Below are 19955 nucleotides of genomic sequence, written 5' to 3'. Positions count from 1 at the left end.
GGGGTCAGAAGAGGTGTTGTCTGTAAGAAAAAAGAAGAAATCTTCAGTTAAATGAAACTCCAGAGGGAGAACATCTTTTGGATATAAACACGCTGATACAAGAAGGATCATGATGGTGATATCTGGATATAAACTGCTCATTCTAAGAAAGTGAAGACTGATGAGATTCAGTCAAACAGTTCTGAATAACTGAGTCCATTTCTGTCACTAAACTGCCCTAAATGTTGCACACTGGGTTTTAATTATAGCACAACTGATCTGTACAATTCAGTCATTATCATTTAGTGAGAAACAGTTCATTTCAGTTTGTAACAAGTTGGTGTTTGTGGCTAAAATGCTTTCAATAGAAAAATGATTACCTCCTGAGGTGTTCCAATGCTGATTAAATCATCCTGCTGCAAAAAAGTCATAAATATGAGTGAAGTTATACAGTTCCACAGTTCCACAGATGATAAAGTTCATGTTCGTTTGACAAAAGACAAAAGACCCAGAGCTGTGGCCCAAAGCTCTGATGCAGACCTGGAACCAGAAAAGGACTCAGTCCAGCAGGAAAACTGAGCTGCTTGTCTTCCCAGCCAAACACCACAGCATCTGCATCCAAACTGGATCCAAACCTATCTCTGGCTCCATCAAAGGTAGCTGGAAACCGATTAACAGCCAGCCCCTGATGACACAAATTCGTGCGATAGCGCACACTAACTCATATGTTTTCCATTAATCTGAACAGATCAACCGGGCCTTATGTGTCTAAAGCAGGCAGATTTCACCAGAACAAGCCTGAATCTCATATTTAAGACTGGATTATGATCATATAATGCTTATATAGTGCTTTTTCTAATCATTCACACACATTCATACCCCAGTGATACACTGGGAGGCAACGTGGGGTCTCTTTGACATGTAGCCTGGGGAAGCCAGAGTTGAACCACTGACCTTCCTCCTGAGCTACAGCCGCCCAAATGCATTTAATAGAAAAAAATATGGAAAGGTCCTAAAATTACCTTCTTCTTAGGAGGGATGGGAACAAGTTCAAACTCATCATGCTGCAAAAATAGAGTCATAAATATCAGTGAAGTTGTTTTTTTCAAAGAAGAAATCAGAAACATTCCTCGTTTTGTGTTTTTTTTTATGATGGTCAACAATGTAAACTGCTTATGCTGCCCTTAAGCACTTCATCCACACGCCCCCCTGCAGCTCATTCACTCCGGTAAGAACGTCCATCTTACTCAAAGTCCTCGTTCACATCGTCTAAATCTGATAAATATCCTGCCATGTTGCACAAAACTATCAGCAGCAAACTCTGTGTGAAGTTAGCCGACTGTCACAGAGCACGGAGTGAATAAACTGTGCTGCAGGGGGGCGTGTGGATGAAGTGGTCCCAGTAGAGTGCCTGTGTAGAAATCCCTCCGTTAGCTCTCCTATAGCTGCAAGTAGCCACATAACAGCAGCTATGAGCTAACAGCAGCTATAGCACACGTTCATTCATTCATTCTTCTTAAAGTATTGATTCATTAACATACACGTTCGGAAGTGAAAAATAAAGCAGGATATATAGTTATATTGTTTTCTGTTAAACAGAGTTTAAAAATAATAAATTTTATACGTTTTGTACAGTCATTTTACTCCTTTGTGAAATACAGCAGGACCCAGATGATAAAGTTCATGTTCATTTGACAAAAGACTTTAATTAACAGTAGAAAATTACCTGGATGCCACCTGGTCCTGCTCCACTGGGCCCAGCCTGGTCCGGTGCTGCTCTGTCCTCCTGAATATGGAGACAGATACAATGTGAATGAGCAGAGATGCTCTGAGTGTGAAGTAAAACTCCCTTTTCAAGGCTAGGCCTCTTCCACAGAGTCCATGGTTTTTGGGTTGATGTAAGAATCTAATAAGTTAGATTTGATCTTTTATCTATGGAGTTAAATCGGTTTATTCTTTAATCAGGACAAACAACCCTACACTTCAGATTGGGTTACTGTTTTCTCGTGGCAGGGATTATCTCTGACTGAACAGATCAAAATAGTTGATGATAAATTCTCCTTTGAAACATAAAAAGATGTTTTTATCAATGAATTCATTTTTCACTCACCTCTACAGGCGTTGGGGGTGTAGGGGGAGGGTTCTGTTGGAAACATAAAGTTCAGATAATGATCATGTCTTAAATATCAAGCAAACACATAATTTAGTGATGACTGTGTAATAAACTGTCCTCTAACAGACCGTTTATCATGGCGCCTCATTCATTTAATTTTTGCATGTAATAATGCGTAATTGGACTGTTGCACAAACAGCGTTTTATTTTCAGATTTTGTATGGTTTGATATTCATTGTGGACAGAAAATAAATCACTGTTTTGTTCAGGAAACACGTTTCCTTACTGTTCATATGGCAGTGAACCTTCAATAAAAAATGGTCTAAATTAAAATATCTTTCTAATTCCATCTCAGCCGGTTCCTTTCTATAAATCTCAATATTTACGTCTTCATCACTGCAGCCGTCTGCAAAGAAATTTCACTCAAAATTCTTCAGGAACTTAATGGAATGAAAACAATAGAAGAATGATTAGTTACCATTAGATACTGTTCCTTAAATCGACTGTTTTTATGTAGTTTTTTAATATTAAAAGTGCTTTACACCAATTTCTCAGAGAATATTGGTGGCTGTGTCCATGGGTGAACTCCTGCTGCAATAAAAGACAGGAAGTGACTACCAAAATAAAGCAGGAACAAAGAACACACATAGATCTGGCATGACATTGTGGTTGGTTAGAATAAACCCTTTTAACTGTTGTAGATCAGACAGCAGCCCTGTGAAATTAATCACAAAAGGATTCCACAGTAGAGTTATATTGTTTTCTGTTAAACAGAGTTTAAAATAACATTTTATACGTTTTGTCATTTTACTCCTTTGTGAAATACAGCAGCAACCAGACGATAAAGTTCATGTTCATTTGACAAAAGACTTTAATTAACAGTAGAAAATTACCTGGTTGCCACCTGGTCCTGCTCCACTGGGCCCAGCCTGGTCCGGTGCTGCTCTGTCCTCCTGAATATGGAGACAGATACAATGTGAATGAGCAGAGATGCTCTGAGTGTGAAGTACTGAGGAGTTATAATACAGCACAAAGCACAGAGAGTCAGTCTGGTGGTTGTAGCCTCCATGTCCACAAAACACATCATGTATGAATCCTGCGTCGTCTCTCTGTTACGCTGCTGTTTCATCTGGTTTGGCTCTTCAAAGGAGGAACATTTTAGTGGTGTCTGCTGTCTCATTTATGAAGGATTGGTCCATAATTTACCATCAGCTTTTTGTTGCTGTGAATTTATTTCTGTTTAGTGCTGAAAGCTGCGAGTTTGAAAACTGTTACAAAGTTTTACAGGAAGAAATCATGGAGAATATTGATGTAGCTGAATTTTTGTCTTGTTCTGTGCACAGCAGCCAGTGGCTGAAAGGGAGGCAATGTTCTGTCAAACCATTCATCAACTGAAGACAGGAAAGCAGGGCCTGCTCCAGGTTGTGTTTGGCCTGGGTGGAGAACTGATGGAATGAGGATATCATCAGGTGGTGGAAGAAGGACTCTGAGGATGCCTCAATCTGGCCAAAGTGTGAAGAGACAGAGTCTGAGGACTTGGGAGACTTACCCATGAGCTCGGCTGAGGTAGTTGAACGGTTTTTAAGAGGTAAAACACCAGGGATGGACAAGATTCACCCCAAGATGCTGAAGCCTCTGGGTGACGTAGTTCTGCTGTAGTTCAGATTATGTTCTGGTGGCTTGTTCAGGCCAGGATCTTCAGCTAATCTGGAGCTGTTCTCAGCTGAGTGTGAAGCAGCCGGGATGAAAGTCAGCTCTTCCAGATCTGAGCCCGTGGTTCTGAACCGGGAAAAGGTGGAGCGCTCCCTCCGGGTCGGAACCAGTCTCTGCCTCAGGTGGAGGAGTTTAAGTATCTCTGGATCCTGACGGGTGGAGGTGGACAGGGCTTCACCATCTGTGTGTCTTAGTGTGTGTGGTTAAAGGAGGAGGCTGTTAGAAAAGTTTTGTGTGTTGTTGTCTCGCGTAATGTTCTCCCCTTGCAAGTAAAATACTGAAATAATATCCCCTGAATTACAGGGTTTAAAAGACATGCAACAACTAGCACCAGACAGTAAAAGAACTATGTGGTGCAATAAAGGAGCAATTTTGAAAGATGACATCTATACCCATGAGCTGTCACCTTATCATGGTGGGGGAGTTTGCGTGCCCAAATGAGTCTGGGAGCTATGTTGCCCGGGGCTTCAAGCCCCTGGTAGGGTCACCCAAGGCAAACAGATCCTAGATGAGGGACCAGACAAAGAACAGCTCAAAAGACTCCTTATGATGAAAAGTAAATTTGGACCTCGTCATCCCTTGCTGTGTGGGACACCGGGGGCCTCGGTTGGGCATAGCCCGAAAACATGACATGCTCACCACCCGTGGGAGGGGCCAAGGGGGTCGGGTGCCTTGTGAGATGGGTAGCAGCCGAAAGCGGAGGCCTTGGGGGTCTGATCCTCAGCTACTGAAGCTAGCTCTTGGGATGTGGAATGTCACCTCTCTGTTGGGGAAGGAGCTGGAGCTGGAGCTGGTGCGCGAGGCTGAGCGGGGAAGCGGCTCACAGTCAACACTGTGTACGGTGGGGACGGGGCTTTGCTGACCTCAACTAGGGATGTTGTGAGTCGGTGGGGGGAGTACTTCGAGGAACTCCTCAATCCTACCAACACGTGCTTGGAGGTCAGAGTTGGAGAGCTCGGAGACGGGGCCTCCCATTTCTGGGGCTGAGGTTGCCGAGGTGGTCAAAAAGCTCCTTGGTGGCAAGGCCCCGGGGGTGGATGAGCTCCGTTCTGAGTTTCTCAAGGCTCTGGATGTTGTAGGGCTGTCTTGGTTGACACGCCTCTGCAGCATCGCATGGACATCAGGGACAGTGCCTCTGGACTGGCAGATCGGGGTGGTGGTCCCCCTCTTTAAAAAGGGGGACTGGAGGGTGTGTTCCAACTATAGGGGTATCACACTCCTCAGCCTCCCTGGTAAGGTCTATTCGGGGGTACTGGAGTGGAGGATCCGTCGGATAATCGAGCCTTGGATTCAGGAGGCTCAGTGTGGCTTTCGTCCTGGCCGTGGAACAGTGGACCAGCTCTATATTCTCGGCCGGATCCTGGAGGGTTTATGGGAGTTCGCCCAACCAGTCTACATGTGTTTTGTGGACTTGGAGAAAGCGTTCGACCGTGTCCCTCGTGGAGTCCTGTGGGGGGTGCTCCGGGAATATGGAGTGCCGGACCCCTTGATAGGGGCCATTCGGTCTCTGTATGACCGGTGTAAGAGTTGGTCCTCATTGCCGGCAGTAAGTCGGATACGTTTCCGGTGAGAGTTGGACTCCGTCAGGGCTGCTCTTTGTCACCGATTCTGTTCCTAACTTTTATGGACGGAATTTCTAGGCGGAACCAGGGCATTGAGGGGGTCCGATTTGGCGACCTCAGAATCGGATCTCTGCTTTTTGCGGATGATGTGGTTCTGTTAGCGTCGTCAGGCCATGACCTTCAGCTCTCAGTGGAGCGAATCGCAGCCGAGTGTGAAGCGGCTGGGATGAGAATCAGTGCCTCCAACTCCGAGACTATGGTTCTCAGCCGGAAGAGGGTGGAATGCTCTCTCCGGGTTGGGAATGAGATCCTTCCCCAAGTGGAGGAGTTCAAGTATCTCGGGGTCTTGTTCACAGTGAGGGACGAATGGAGCGTGAGATTGACGGCGGATCGGTGCAGCGTCTGCAGTGTTGCTCTGCACCGACCCGTCGCTGTGAAGAAGGAGCTGAGCAAGAAGGCGAAGCTCTCTATTTACTGGTCAATCTACGTTCCCATCCTCACCGATGGTCACGAGCTGTGGGTAGAGACCGACAGAACGAGATCACGGAAACAAGCGGCCGAAATAGGCTTCATCCACAGGGTGTCTGAGCCTCCCTTAGAGATAGGGTGAGAAGCTCAGTCATCCGGGAGGGGCTCGGAGTAGAACCGCTGCTCCTCCGCATTGAGAGGAGTCAGATGAGGTGGCATCTGGTTAGGATGCCCCCTGGATGCCTCCCTGGGGAGGTGTTCTGGGCCCGTCCCACTGGGAGGAGACCCGGGGAAGACCCAGGACACCTTGGAGAGACTATGTCTCTCGGCTGGCCTGGGAACACCTCGGGGTCCCCCTGGAAGAGCTGGAGGAAGTGGCCGTCAGAACTTTCTGCTTTTAAATTCAGACAAACTGAAGTTGTTCTCTTTGGACCTGAGCGCTTCAGGGAGAAATTGTCTAGTTATATAGTTACTCTAGATGGTATTTCCTTGGCTTCTAGTTCTACAGTGAGGAACCTTGGAGTTATTTTTGACCAGAATTTATCATTTGACGCACATATAAAACTGGTTTCTGGGACTGCCTTCTTTAACCTTCGTAATATTGCTAAAATCAGGAACATCCTGTCTCAGGGTGATGCAGAGAAACTAGTTCATGCATTTGTTACTTCAAGATTGGACTACTGTAATTCCTTATTATTGGGCTGTCCCACAGATTCTCTGAAAAGCCTCCAGCTGATCCAAAACCCTGCAGCCAGAGTTCTGATGAGAACCAACAGGAGAGATCATGTTTCTCCAGTTTTAGCTTCTCTTCATTGGCTCCCTGTTAAATTCAGAATAGAATTTCAGATTCTTCTCCTCACATATAAAGCTCTTAATGACCGAGCTCCATCACATCTTAAAGATCTCACAGTTGGATATTTCCCCAACAGAGCACTTTGCTCTCAGGCTGCAGGTTTCCTTGTTGTTCCCAGAGTTTCTAAAAGTAGAATGGGAGGCAGAGCCTTCAGTTATCAGGCCCCTAAAAGCAGAATGGGAGGCAGAGCCTTCAGTTATCAGGCCCCTAAAAGCAGAATGGGAGGCAGAGCCTTCAGTTATCAGGCCCCTAAAAGCAGAATGGGAGGCAGAGCCTTCAGTTATCAGGCCCCTAAAAGCAGAATGGGAGGCAGAGCCTTCAGTTATCAGGCCCCTAAAAGCAGAATGGGAGGCAGAGCCTTCAGTTATCAGGCCCCTAAAAGCAGAATGGGAGGCAGAGCCTTCAGTTATCAGGCCCCTAAAAGCAGAATGGGAGGCAGAGCCTTCAGTTATCAGGCCCCTAAAAGCAGAATGGGAGGCAGAGCCTTCAGTTATCAGGCCCCTAAAAGCAGAATGGGAGGCAGAGCCTTCAGTTATCAGGCCCCTAAAAGCAGAATGGGAGGCAGAGCCTTCAGTTATCAGGCCCCTAAAAGCAGAATGGGAGGCAGAGCCTTCAGTTATCAGGCCCCTGAAAGCAGAATGGGAGGCAGAGCCTTCAGTTATCAGGCCCCTAAAAGCAGAATGGGAGGCAGAGCCTTCAGTTATCAGGCCCCTAAAAGCAGAATGGGAGGCAGAGCCTTCAGTTATCAGGCCCCTAAAAGTAGAATGGGAGGCAGAGCCTTCAGTTATCAGGCCCCTAAAAGCAGAATGGGAGGCAGAGCCTTCAGTTATCAGGCCCCTAAAAGCAGAATGGGAGGCAGAGCCTTCAGTTATCAGGCCCCTAAAAGCAGAATGGGAGGCAGAGCCTTCAGTTATCAGGCCCCTAAAAGCAGAATGGGAGGCAGAGCCTTCAGTTATCAGGCCCCTGAAAGCAGAATGGGAGGCAGAGCCTTCAGTTATCAGGCCCCTAAAAGCAGAATGGGAGGCAGAGCCTTCAGTTATCAGGCCCCTAAAAGCAGAATGGGAGGCAGAGCCTTCAGTTATCAGGCCCCTAAAAGCAGAATGGGAGGCAGAGCCTTCAGTTATCAGGCCCCTAAAAGCAGAATGGGAGGCAGAGCCTTCAGTTATCAGGCCCCTAAAAGCAGAATGGGAGGCAGAGCCTTCAGTTATCAGGCCCCTGAAAGCAGAATGGGAGGCAGAGCCTTCAGTTATCAGGCCCCTAAAAGCAGAATGGGAGGCAGAGCCTTCAGTTATCAGGCCCCTCTCTTGGCCCCTCTCTCTCTCTGTAAGGTTGTATTTGTGTTAAATATTATCATATTTCATGTCGTTAAATAGTTTAGATGAAAGGGAAAATGTGTGTGTTCAGTTAAAATATGGCTTAATCTCATTTCATAAGTTCATTATATTTGTGCCGTTGTATTTGGCCCAGAACCAATATTTACTGCTTGTGTGCTGCTGTGACTTATCCCTACACAGCTGAACAAGGCTCGACATGCACCAGGAATCTAGTTTGTTGTGTGCTGACATATTTGTGTTATTGTACTAACAGTTCTGACAACATACACAATGAGAGAGGAAATAAAAGCCAGTTAAAGAGGATCCGTGTGAGGAGCTACATACCAGTAAAGTTCGCTGACCTGCTGCAGCAACGTTCTGACCTTATGGGAAAAAAAAAAGAAAATTCAGGATGTGAACCTGCAGTTGGTCAAAACACAAAATATTTAAAGGTGCAGGAGAGTTTATGAGCTCCAGTCCAACAGCTTCAGGATTTAAACATTCTTCAGAGATTAAAATGGTTTGTCTCCTTTGTTCATGCAGTGAGGACAGGACACACAACAAGGAATATAAAGCTGTAACATCTGAGAGGAATGAAGCTGATGAGTGTTCATTATTCACCTGGAATTTCTGTTCTGTCGATCAGTTCCTCAGCAACATGAAAACAGTCCCTCAACTGCCCAGCTTCAAATTTGCTTTTAATTTTTTCACTCAGCTCGTCTTTTGCTTTTTTTTTCAGAATCTTATTCAACACACTTTCCTCTTCTTCAGCAATCAGTTTATCGTACAGAATTCTTTCATCACAACATTCTTCTGTCCAACATTTCCTCCAGCAAGGCAGTGAGATCAGCATTACAATGAAGAGGATTCCGATGATCACACTAAAGCCAATCAGCTAAAAACAGATCAGAGGCACATGTTTCATCACAGTGTTACTCTGCTCATTCAGTGATGTCACAGTGATGCAGACAAACCACTTAAAATAAATACTAATTATAACCAAAGAGTTCAAACAGTGTAACACTCACTCTGGATTCATTTTTCAGTTCGGCGATGACCACTTGTTCCTCAAATGTGATGAAATGTAGGTGTTCTTTAGAATGATCATTCTTACAGCAGACATACCAGTCTCCATCGATTAGCACAGAGACGACCCACAGAGACCCAACAAGACCTGCTTTGAGAATTCTGAGCAACAATATTCCAAAAAACTGGCATCTGCAGCGTGAAGCTTTCTGCTGTTCATCCTGCTGCTCTCCTACTCCTCTTCCACATTTACATGCATATCTGAAGCTCCAAAAAAACTTCTTGTCTATCCAGAGTATCAAGAGAAATATGATAAAAACTGGCAGCGACATGTAGAGATTACATCCGCTTTCATTGGTTTTACAGGTGAACGAAAAATCTCTGTCAAGCAGAACGTTGTAGGTGAAACTCACAACGATGGTGACAAAGACGCTAACGTTCCTCAAAGGAAAACCTGCCAGGAAGTTGTTCATCTTTGTTGGACAGTTTGTATCTGCTGAAAGCTGAAAACCAAAAAGATTTCCTGTTTTGTTAAGAAGCAAACTTTTATATTCTGATGGGAGCCACACCTGCTGCTCCACCTCCATCAGAGATTACAACAGAGGGAGGTGTTTTTGGGCAGCAAACTGTTTCTAATGACATGTGAGTCCTGATGAAGATGACAGAAGCTGTGAAACACAAACACAGATCACACTGAACTGCTCTTGTTTTCCTTGACGGTTACAACTCTGGAAAACATCCAGAACAGTTTCTGTTAAACAGACGCAGCCTCATGTCTCAGTGAAACAAATATTGCCTTCCTGAGATTCCCACTGTGTCCTTTTGAGTGCATCAAGCTCATCGACTTTATTGGCCTTTGTCTCACATTTTTCATGACAGTTAAGAAAAGAAATGGTTTGAACTTCTTCCAATCTGTCCATTTGTTCCTGCTCTGCATTAATGTCAGGATTTGAACCAGGACTACACTTGTTGTGAGGAAACACCACATGCAAACAATTCTATATGCATCATCCATCCATTTTCTATACCCACTTAATCTGTTGGTTGGGTCGCGGGGGGGCTGGAGTCTCAGCGGTCACTAGGCGAGAGGCGGGGTTCAGTCGCCAGTCCATCACAGGGCCACACAGAGACAAACCAGACAAACAACCATGCACACTCCTAAGGACAATTTTAGAGTCACCAGTTAACCAGTCACACCTGTTACACCTGCTGCTCCACCTCCATCAGAGATTAAAATCAGAGGGAAGTGTTTTTGGGCAGCAAACTGTTTTTAATGCTGACAAGTGAGTCCTGATGAAGATGACAGAAGCTGTGAAACACAAACACAGATCATACTGAACTGCTCGTTTTCCTTGACGGTTACAACTCTGGAAAACATCCAGAACAGTTTCTATTAAACAATGCTTTCAGTTTCTCAGTTTTTTTTTTTTTTTACATAATACAACATAAACACGTGATGATAGGAAATCCATCCATTTTCTATACCCGCTTAATCTAATTCAGGGTCCCGGGGGGTAGATAAGAAATCTGTAGCGAGCCCCACAGCCTTGCTTCTGCTTTCTCTTCCTTCGCTGCCTTTGGCTGTCACGGGGTGACAGAGATAAAACAGAGGTAGGACTCAAGTGCTGGATTCAGATAAGATTTTAGAAGTGGAACGAGATAAGATGAGTCTGTAGGCAGGGAAACGTTGGAGAAACCAGGGTTACACAAGGATCCGGGTGGCAGGTGCAACTGGATATGGAGAGGTTGGTTAGATAGAGAATGTGAGAAAGTGTGAGAATGTTCCAAAAAGGGAATTTCTGGATTGCCTTACTGTGAGCCGGTGGAAACATTCTCACTATTGTTTTCCTGTTTCTCTTTATTATGGGTGCCAAAGGCACATATTACTATTGCTCATACTTATTACTCTCCCGCTGTTTTTCGGCACGCTACTCCTCCCGCAGCGATGGTCCGACCAGAATAAAAAACACACCACTGCGTGCGCGCCAATTGGGAGAAGTGCGCTACGACTTTTCTCTCTCATTACTCGAAAGGAATTCTAGAAAATTGGGAAAAAGCGGGCAAATTGTCAATGGGAAAATGCATGGAGAAGGCATTAATGAGGCCTCCTAACTAAGCCATACGTCATCACAGACACATCATTCAAAGTTTGTATGTGACAGGAAAGACTCAACTTTAACTGTGGTAAAGGGCTTGTTAATAGCTTATACAGCTTTGACACAACGGCAGTTTACGCTTTAGGTAGCCAGAGGAACTCATCTCATGCCACTCACACTCTAACTCTAAATTAAAAAAAAAAAACTCTCTCAAACAAATGCCTCTCACGTCCAAAATATCTGCCTGACCTAGACAAATATTATATCAAAACGTAGGTATTTTAGTCCTCTGTCACCCAATGTGACTCTCATTGAGCTTGGCCACACAGATTTCTCACAAATCACAGAGAGGGAACATTAAATCCCATTATAAAACGGCCGAGCCGTGAAATCAGTCTGAAAACTCATTTTAAAACTGCCATAAAATAGGAGCCCAGACAGTAGAAGAATAAAATTACACCGCTGGCTTCCCCCATCCCTTCTGGCGCTGACGGTGAAAGAATTATTCGGATACGACTTCGACTTTTCGAACAGCGACCATTTGTTCCAGACTTGTGCCTCAAAAGGAAAACCCCATTATTTTAAGGGAACAAAGTGAGGTGCAGATTTGGCAGTTGGCAGGCACAGCTGTTGCCCATAGCAACTAATGATGACCTCACTCAAGATGGCTGCCCTGTTCTATCACAGCTGATGAAGCCAGAGCCAAGATGGCGGATGAGGGCAGAGTCAACATGGCTGACCTGCTGTAAAAGCTTTATGCCAGCCTGTTTTATCTGTGTTCCTAATACAATATAAGATGACAGCCTCTGTCTGTCAGCAGGGCAGCCAACATGGTTAAACTACTTCATGCCAGCTGCTCATGAGACAAATGTGCGCGATAGCGCGCACTCACTCCCATGTTCCCATTATTCTGAACAGATCAACCGGGCCTTATGTGTGATAACAGGTCCTGTCTAAAGCAGGCAGGTTTCACCAAAACAAGCCAGAATCTCACATATCAGACTGGATTTGAAATATCTGGCAACAAGCAGCACAGCACAGCCTCTGTCTCTCTGTCTCGATGGGCAGCAGCTTGGCACCCATCAAAATTTCTTCCGAACGTATATAGGCTAGAAACACCATTCAAACTTTAAACGGGTCACAAGACATTCAGCTATTACCAAATGGGTCAGCTTTTTCAAATATTAAGCCAATATTGAAATATAACTGTTTAAAAAACATGAAAAACTTCAGCAACTGGATTTTCAGCAATTGAAAGATTTTCTACTTTTTTTTTTAGCATTGTCAGCTATCCCAATTCAACTTCACCAGCATTCTCACTTTTTCTAGTTCATCTTGGTGTTAGGCGGCTCCTTTGGGTCAACTGCTCTCAACAATGTTTCTGCTGTGTACATCACTTTTCCCGGCGTATACATCCCTGTCAAGGCATAGCGCCGCAGGCGGATCATCATCCTCTGGATTCTCAGAGGCAGTCAATAGGTGGCTTTTGAAACAATGCAATCAATCTTGTTCTCAGTGATGGTGAGTTGGTGTCAGAGATGGACAGGCGGATCGGGGCTTCGTCAGCAGTAATGAGGGCGCTGCTCCGGTCCTTTTGGTGAAGCTGAGCCGGAAGGAGAAGTTTTCAGGTTCCTGCTCCATCTTTGTTCCAACCCTCACCTGTGCTCACAGATCTGGGTTCTGACCCAAAGAAGGAGGTCGTGGATACAAGCGGCTGAAATGAGTTTCCTTCAGAGGGGGGCTGGGCTCAGCCTTAGAGATAGGGGGGAGGAGTTCTTATATTGCCCATGCAGGTGGACCAGACTTCTCCCAAGGAACGTCTTTGTTGCTTGGGAGCAAACGAGCGCATCTATTGCAACCATTTCCTTGCCGATTGCCCAGTTAGATCTAAAAGACAGAGCTCACCAGTAGCAGCAGGAGTTCTGATGGGCAGCACGGTCAAAGACAATCCTCCACGGCTCACTTTACCTGTAACCATCCAGATTAACAATACCACTAAGGAGCTTTCTGCTTTGGTCTACTCAGGCTGACTCAGGCCCTTCCTATGTTACCTCTCACAACCCTTTGTCTTGGAGTCAGCACTTATCCTGGATAGAGTACAAATTTGACCAACAGCACTGGTGGCCCTCAGTATAAGACACAGGAATTTTTCCGAAGCTGTAACATCATCCCACCCATGTATGTTGGAAAAGGTGAGATTTAGGTCGGTTCCTGCTGGAAACAAAATATCCTGAAAGAGCAACTGTCACTGTACTTTAAAGTTAAAACAAATTCAGAAAAGAGGAAGACTGAACTGGGCTGCTGGTGGTGTGGTGGTTAGCACCGTTACCCCATAGCTGGAGGGTTGCTGGTTTGAATACCAGCAGGAACCTTTCTGTTTGCATGTTCTCCCCGTGGAGTTCTCTACAGGTACTCCGGTTTCCACCCAAAAACATGCCTGTCAGGTCAATTGTCTAAATTGTCCCTATGAGTGTGGACGGTTGTTTGTCTCGTATGTCTCTGTGATGAACTGGCGACCTGTAGAGGTGTAACCCGCCTCCTGCCCGATGACCGCTGGGATAGGCTCCAGGCCCCATGACCCTGAGTTGGATTAAGTATAGAAGATGGATGGATGGGAGATTGAACTCAATGTCTAGGGGAATATTGTAATGACAGTATCCCTGAAGCATCCATCTTTAAGTATATCATCACATCTCAGACTGTTTTATGAGCCAGGGTTAGATTAAGCAAACTGTGATCACAAGGAAAAGTGTACCACATCAAAGATGGACCAGTTTCTCATTTCGGATGCCTGAAACAGATAAAACAGACAGGACAGACACTAAACTAAACTTATTGGAAGCAATTCAAAACACAACATGACATCTAAAGGTGGCATATTTATGTTCTCTGAAGAGTTCAGAGGAAAGAATAATCTGCAGAGCTGCAAAATGTACCCGCTAATGTGTACCAACAGGAAACCAAAAGCATCTTTGCTGCCTCTGAAAGCACATTTCCCACCACAGTCATTTATATCTAAATGTGATTCACTGAATATTTGAGTTACAGATAAATAAATGCATTTAAATCTGTTCACGGATGTATTTTTAATTTTAGATATTTAACAAAACAGTTTAGTGATTCTGAACATTAGAAATCTGAAAGTATTCACACATAAAGAGCAGGAAGGGTTTAAAATGTTAAATAATTAGTAGGAGAGTTCACTGACAGCTGAATAATGATCTGTTTTTTCATTTCTTCAACACTGAAGCAGGTAAAAGGTGAAACAGGCGGGTGAGTTTCCTGTGAAGCTGTTGCTGTGAACCCACAGGACAATAAAAACGAAGTTATAAAGTGTCACGGAGCGTGGTATGGACCCAGATGCAGAACTTGATTTTGTTCAACTCTGTTCAGGCGATGAAAAAGATAGCAATCTCAGACACAGTGGCGCCAGACAGAGTTTGGATTTGGGCCACATATTCACAGAATGATATCAGGAAGTATAAGAAGCTCTCACAAACTAAGGTCATTGATTGGGGATTTCTGTCTATGCTGCCATGTCTCTGTCGTTCTGATCAACAAATTCCCCATAAGAGGCTGCAAAGATGCTCTTTTCTCCACAACATAATGGTGACCCTGACATTGTGAATTTGGCTTCTGACTCTGAGTGAGTCCTCTCAGCTGAGATCAGTCATGAGAGCCGTCACACCAGGATATTTTTACCTAAACATTAAAGTGGCAGATGTTTGCTGGTTGGTCTACAGTGTGACAGCCTCTGGATGTTTCTGCAGATTTCCGCAAAACACAGGAGAAGGTGGTGGGTTCGCCTCTTATTATAATTTATAAGGTGTCGTTGCTGTTCACTGTTGTTTCTGTGAATTACTTACCAAAATAAAAGTCTTTGGTCTGAGACTCATCCTGTCTGCACCTCTAATGTTGCTATGATATTATTACAGGAGGGCTGCAGAAATTATTCAGGAAACTTGCTGAGCACAGAGGTGCTTAGTGTTTGAATTTGGACAATAATTGGGCAAACAGCAGCTTGTGAGATGTGTCTGTGAAGGAAGGCAGCTGTACTGTAATGTGATGTGAGCAGTGAATGAAGGACTAGTTGCTGGCCCCGGCCGGATTGTGTTTATCTTTATAAAGGTTAACTTTTTCTTATGCTGATTAATTATAATTAGTACCTAAAAAAAGAAAATTCTATCAATCATCCAATTAATATATTAACAGTTCAGTTAATTAACTAAATAACCATTTTTAAAACAACAGTAACTGCAGAAATAATTTTTATTTTATTTAAAAAGTGCAGTATGCAATGAAGGTGCAGAAAATAGATGTTTCTCTTCTTTATTCACACAAAAAGGAGGAAAATATCAAGAATATCTTTGAGTCTTTATTTAACTTGATTCGGCATCAACAAAGAAAATATAAAACACAACAAAGCCGGTTTCATTTCAAAGCTGGAACTCTTTAGAAATATTTAGATAATCTGTACAAAACAAGATGAAAAACAAACTGATCACAGCAGTTCCTCCGGTTAGACGATAAGACAAAACTTTATTGATCCCACTCTGGTTCTTCCTCGCTGTGCTGATCCAGCAGTTGCTCCAGATGTTGTTGCTCCTGATGTTGTTGCTCCAGATGTTGTTCCTGATGTTGCTGCTCCAGCTGTTGCTCCAGATATTGCTCATGTTGCTCCAGATGTTGCTCCTGATGTTGCTCCAGATGTTGTTGCTCCTGATGTTGTTGCTCCAGATGTTGTGCATGTTGCTCCAGCTGTTGCTCCTGATGTTGTTGATCCAGCTGTTGCTCCAGCTGTTGCTCCTGATGTTGTTGCTCCTGATGTTGCTCGTGTTGCTGGTGTCTCTGTTCAGGTTGCCGTGGCATCGGATGTAGTTCTATTGTTGTGGTTCTGTTTCTTCCTTCTAAGTCAATCCTCTGCTGTCTAGAAAGTTTTGGATTACTCGAGTTTTCAATAAGTTCTTCTGCTAAATTCAAACATTCTCCCCATTTGTTTTCATGTATTTTGTTAAGATAAGCTTTTGTTAACTCCTCTTTTGCTGCTGCCCGTAAAGTCTCTTTCAGTTCTTTTCTTCCTTCTTTCAAAAGGAGTTTGTCATAAACATGTCTGGAATTTCCTCCACAGTGTGTTCTGCATTCACACATTGAGTTTAGGGCTCCCAGAGAAACTATTACAAAAGTAAGACAGAAGCCAATAAGCTGCAAATGAAGAATCAGAGATGTGTTATCAAAGCAGCCCTGTGTTCCAGCAGCAATTTCATTCTTTATCCAGTTGGATAAAACTGATATATTTTGAAAATTAAGTGGGGAAACACTCACCCTTGATTCATTTTTCAGATCAGTGATGATCTCTCGTTCCGTAACAGTGATGTTGCTTTTGTCTTTGCAGGCTAAAACTTTTTGCTGGTCAGTCTTATCGTTCAGACAGCAAACGTACCAGTCTCCATCAACCAACACAGAAACAACCCACAGCAGACCGACACAGACTGCCATGAATACACGACCAACTAAGAGCATGATCAAACTGCTCCGACAGCATTTATCTGAGCACGCAAAAGTATATCTACTGGCTCTGTGACATGTCTTGTCTGTCCAGAGCATTAAAGAAATGAAAATGCCACATGGCAGAAACATGTAAACGTAACAGTCACGATCGACATTTTTACAATTGCACGCCACATCTCTGTCAAGCAGAATATTGTAGACGAAACTCACAACAATGATCACGAAGGTGTTGACTTTTGTGAAGGGAAACTTTGCAAGTACCTCCTTCATCTTTGGTGACCAGGCAGCATCTGCTGAGATGAAGCTAGAAATGCAAACATATGTACCAAGCAGACCACAAGCTTTTCCTGTTCTGCAAAAGTGTTGCTGCATGAGCTGAGCTGGAAATGTTTTGATCTGAAAATGCCTTGAAGTTGCTGCTCTGAAGGTTCTGGGGGGTGTTGGGCACAGAGCAGAAACAAGAGAAGATATAAAGAAGTACCTGCAAGAATCCAAAACTCAGAGTTGGGGCCTGACTGCCGGAGGTCAGTCGAGGCGGTGGATAGGGGCGGTTGCTGGCGGCCAGACGGCCGATTGTCGAGCACTTTTCTCGGGAGATATTGGACCAAGTTGGGGCCTGGCTCCCAGAGGTCAGTTGCGGCAGCTGTGGGAAGATAAGCCAGCCGAATTTGGGCCACTTTTCTCGGAGGAAAAGTCTTTTCCAAAGTGCCATGAAGTATCAGGGGGCTTAGACGGGAGTGTGTACCCGAGCAGGAGTGCTTAAGAGCCGCTGAGTTTCCCAGGCCAGGGACCCCAGTTCCCAAACTGAAGCAAGTAAATATGGGGCACTTTTAACTGATAAAAGTCCACCAAAGTGAAATAAGTCATTTTGGCACACTTTTCACCAGTTAAAAGTGTCCAAAATTAAGTAAATATGGGGCACTTTTAACGATAAGTGTCCCAAACTGAACCAAGTAAGAATGGGCCACTTTGTTGACATTTTTAAGTGTCCGAAAATGCAGCATATAAACGGATGATCCACTTTGGCACACTTTCGTCATTGAAAAAGTGTCCCGAATTGGACTCCTTTTCGCGGATGGTCAAATTTGGCACACTTTTTGTATGGCACGGGTGCCCGAAAGTGAATATTTGCACAACTTGAACACCACCTGGTGTTGATCAAAAGTAAAGGTGGCCCAAAGTACACAAGGGTCTCCCACTCCCTAGGGCTCCTGAGCACGCAAAAGTTTATGTTTATGCATTTACCAGACACTTTTATACAAAGCGACTTACAGGTAGGCATGTAGGATGGGGGGGTCTTGCCTAAGGACCCCTACTGGAGGTAGTACCTTTCATGCAGGGGATTTGAACTCAGGTCTCCCACATGGAAGGTGGCAATGATACCGCTACACTATCCAGTCCAGTAAAAGTATATCTACTGGCTCTGTGACATGTCTTGTCTGTCCAGAGCATTAAAGAAATGAAAATGCCACATGGCAGAAACATGTAAACGTAACAGTCACGATCGACATTTTTACAATTGCACGCCACATCTCTGTCAAGCAGAATATTGTAGACGAAACTCACAACGATGATCACGAAGGTGTTGACTTTTGTGAAGGGAAACTTTGCAAGTACCTCCTTCATCTTTGGTGACCAGGCAGCATCTGCTGAGATGAAGCTAGAAATGCAAACATATTGACCAAGCAGACCACAAGCTTTTCCTGTTCTGCAAAAGTTTAGCTGCATGAGCTGAGCTGGAAATGTTCTGATCTGAAAATGCCTTGAAGTTGCTGCTCTGAAGGTTCTGGGGGATGTTGGGCACAGAGCAGAAACAAGAGAAGATATAAAGAAGTACCTGCAAGAATCCAAAACTCAGAGTTGGGGCCTGACTGCCGGAGGTCAGTCGAGGCGGTGGATAGGGGCGGTTGCTGGCGGCTAGACGGCCAATTGTCGAGCACTTTTCTCGGGAGATATTGGACCAAGTTGGGGCCTGGCTCCCAGAGGTCAGTTGCGGCAGCTGTGGGAAGATAAGCCAGCCGAATTTGGGCCACTTTTCTTGGAGGAAAAGTCTTTTCCAAAGTACCATGAAGTATCAGGGGGCTTAGACGGGAGTGTGTACCTGAGGAGAAGTGTTCAATTGCGGGTGAGGTGGTCAGGTCAGGGAGCCTGGTTGTTTTACAAAGTACCATGAAATACCAGGGGCTCTGATGGGACTGTGTGCCCGAGCAGGAGTGCTTAAGAGTGGCTGAGTTTCCCAGGCCAGGGACCCCAGTTCCCAAACTGAAGCAAGTAAATATGGGGCACTTTTAACTGATAAAAGTCCACCAAAGTGAAATAAGTACTTTTTGCACACTTTTCACCAGTTAAAAGTGTCCAAAATTAAGTAAATATGGGGCACTTTTAACGATAAGTGTCCCAAACTGAACCAAGTAAGAATGGGCCACTTTGTTGACATTTTTAAGTGTCCGAAAATGCAGCATATAAACGGATGATCCAGTTTGGCACACTTTCGTCATTGAAAAAGTGTCCCGAATTGGACTCCTTTTCGCGGATGGTCAAATTTGGCACACTTTTTGTATGGCACGGGTGCCCGAAAGTGAATATTTGCACAACTTGAACACCACCTGGTGTTGATCAAAAGTAAAGGTGTCCCAAAGTACACAAGGGTCTCCCACTCCCTAGGGCTCCTGAGCACGCAAAAGTTTATGTTTATGCATTTAGCAGACACTTTTATACAAAGCGACTTACAGGTAGGCATGTAGGGTAGGGGGGTCTTGCCTAAGGACCCCTACTGGAGGTAGTACCTTTCATGCAGGTGATTTGAACTCAGGTCTCCCACATGGAAGGTGGCAATGATACCACTACACTATCTAGTCCAGTAAAAATATATTTACTGGCTCTGTGACATGTCTTGTCTGTCCAGAGCATTAAAGAAATGAAAATGCCACATGGCAGAAACATGTAAACGTAACAGTCACGATCGACATTTTTACAATTGCACGCCACATTTCTGTCAAGCAGAACATTGTAGACGAAACTCACAACAATGATCACGAAGGTGTTGACTTTTGTAAAGGGAAAATTTGCAAGTACCTCCTTCATCTTTGGTGACCAGGCAGCATCTGCTGAGATGAAGCTAGAAATGCAAACATATTGACCAAGCAGACCACAAGCTTTTCCTGTTCTGCAAAAGTTTAGCTGCATGAGCTGAGCTGGAAATGTTCTGATCTGAAAATGCCTTGAAGTTGCTGCTCTGAAGGTTCTGGGGGGTGTTGGGCACAGAGCAGAAACAAGAGAAGATATAAAGAAGTACCTGCAAGAATCCAAAACTCAGAGTTGGGG

General features: G+C 44.5%; 2 protein-coding genes across 4 annotated transcripts in view; both read right to left on the bottom strand.

Annotated features, from left to right (window-relative positions):
• gripap1 (GRIP1 associated protein 1) overlaps window positions 1-19955 on the bottom strand; it is a 265294-nt gene that overhangs the window by 25797 nt on the left and 219542 nt on the right. The gene's annotated exons all lie outside the window — the stretch shown is intronic.
• Window positions 15508-16948, bottom strand: LOC140271766 (uncharacterized). Its single transcript, XM_072367064.1, has 2 exons — window positions 16446-16948; window positions 15508-16325 (listed from the first exon to the last, which is right to left on the bottom strand). Exons 1-2 carry the CDS (start codon window positions 16899-16901, stop codon window positions 15663-15665), a joined length of 1119 nt encoding a protein of 372 aa, XP_072223165.1. The 5' UTR covers window positions 16902-16948; the 3' UTR covers window positions 15508-15662.

This window comes from Leuresthes tenuis, unplaced genomic scaffold (genome assembly GCF_036924035.1).
Source record: "Leuresthes tenuis unplaced genomic scaffold, fLeuTen1.0.hap1 SCAF_16, whole genome shotgun sequence".
NCBI lineage: Eukaryota > Metazoa > Chordata > Actinopteri > Atheriniformes > Atherinopsidae > Leuresthes > Leuresthes tenuis.
This window is presented reverse-complemented; position numbering and strand designations above follow the sequence as displayed.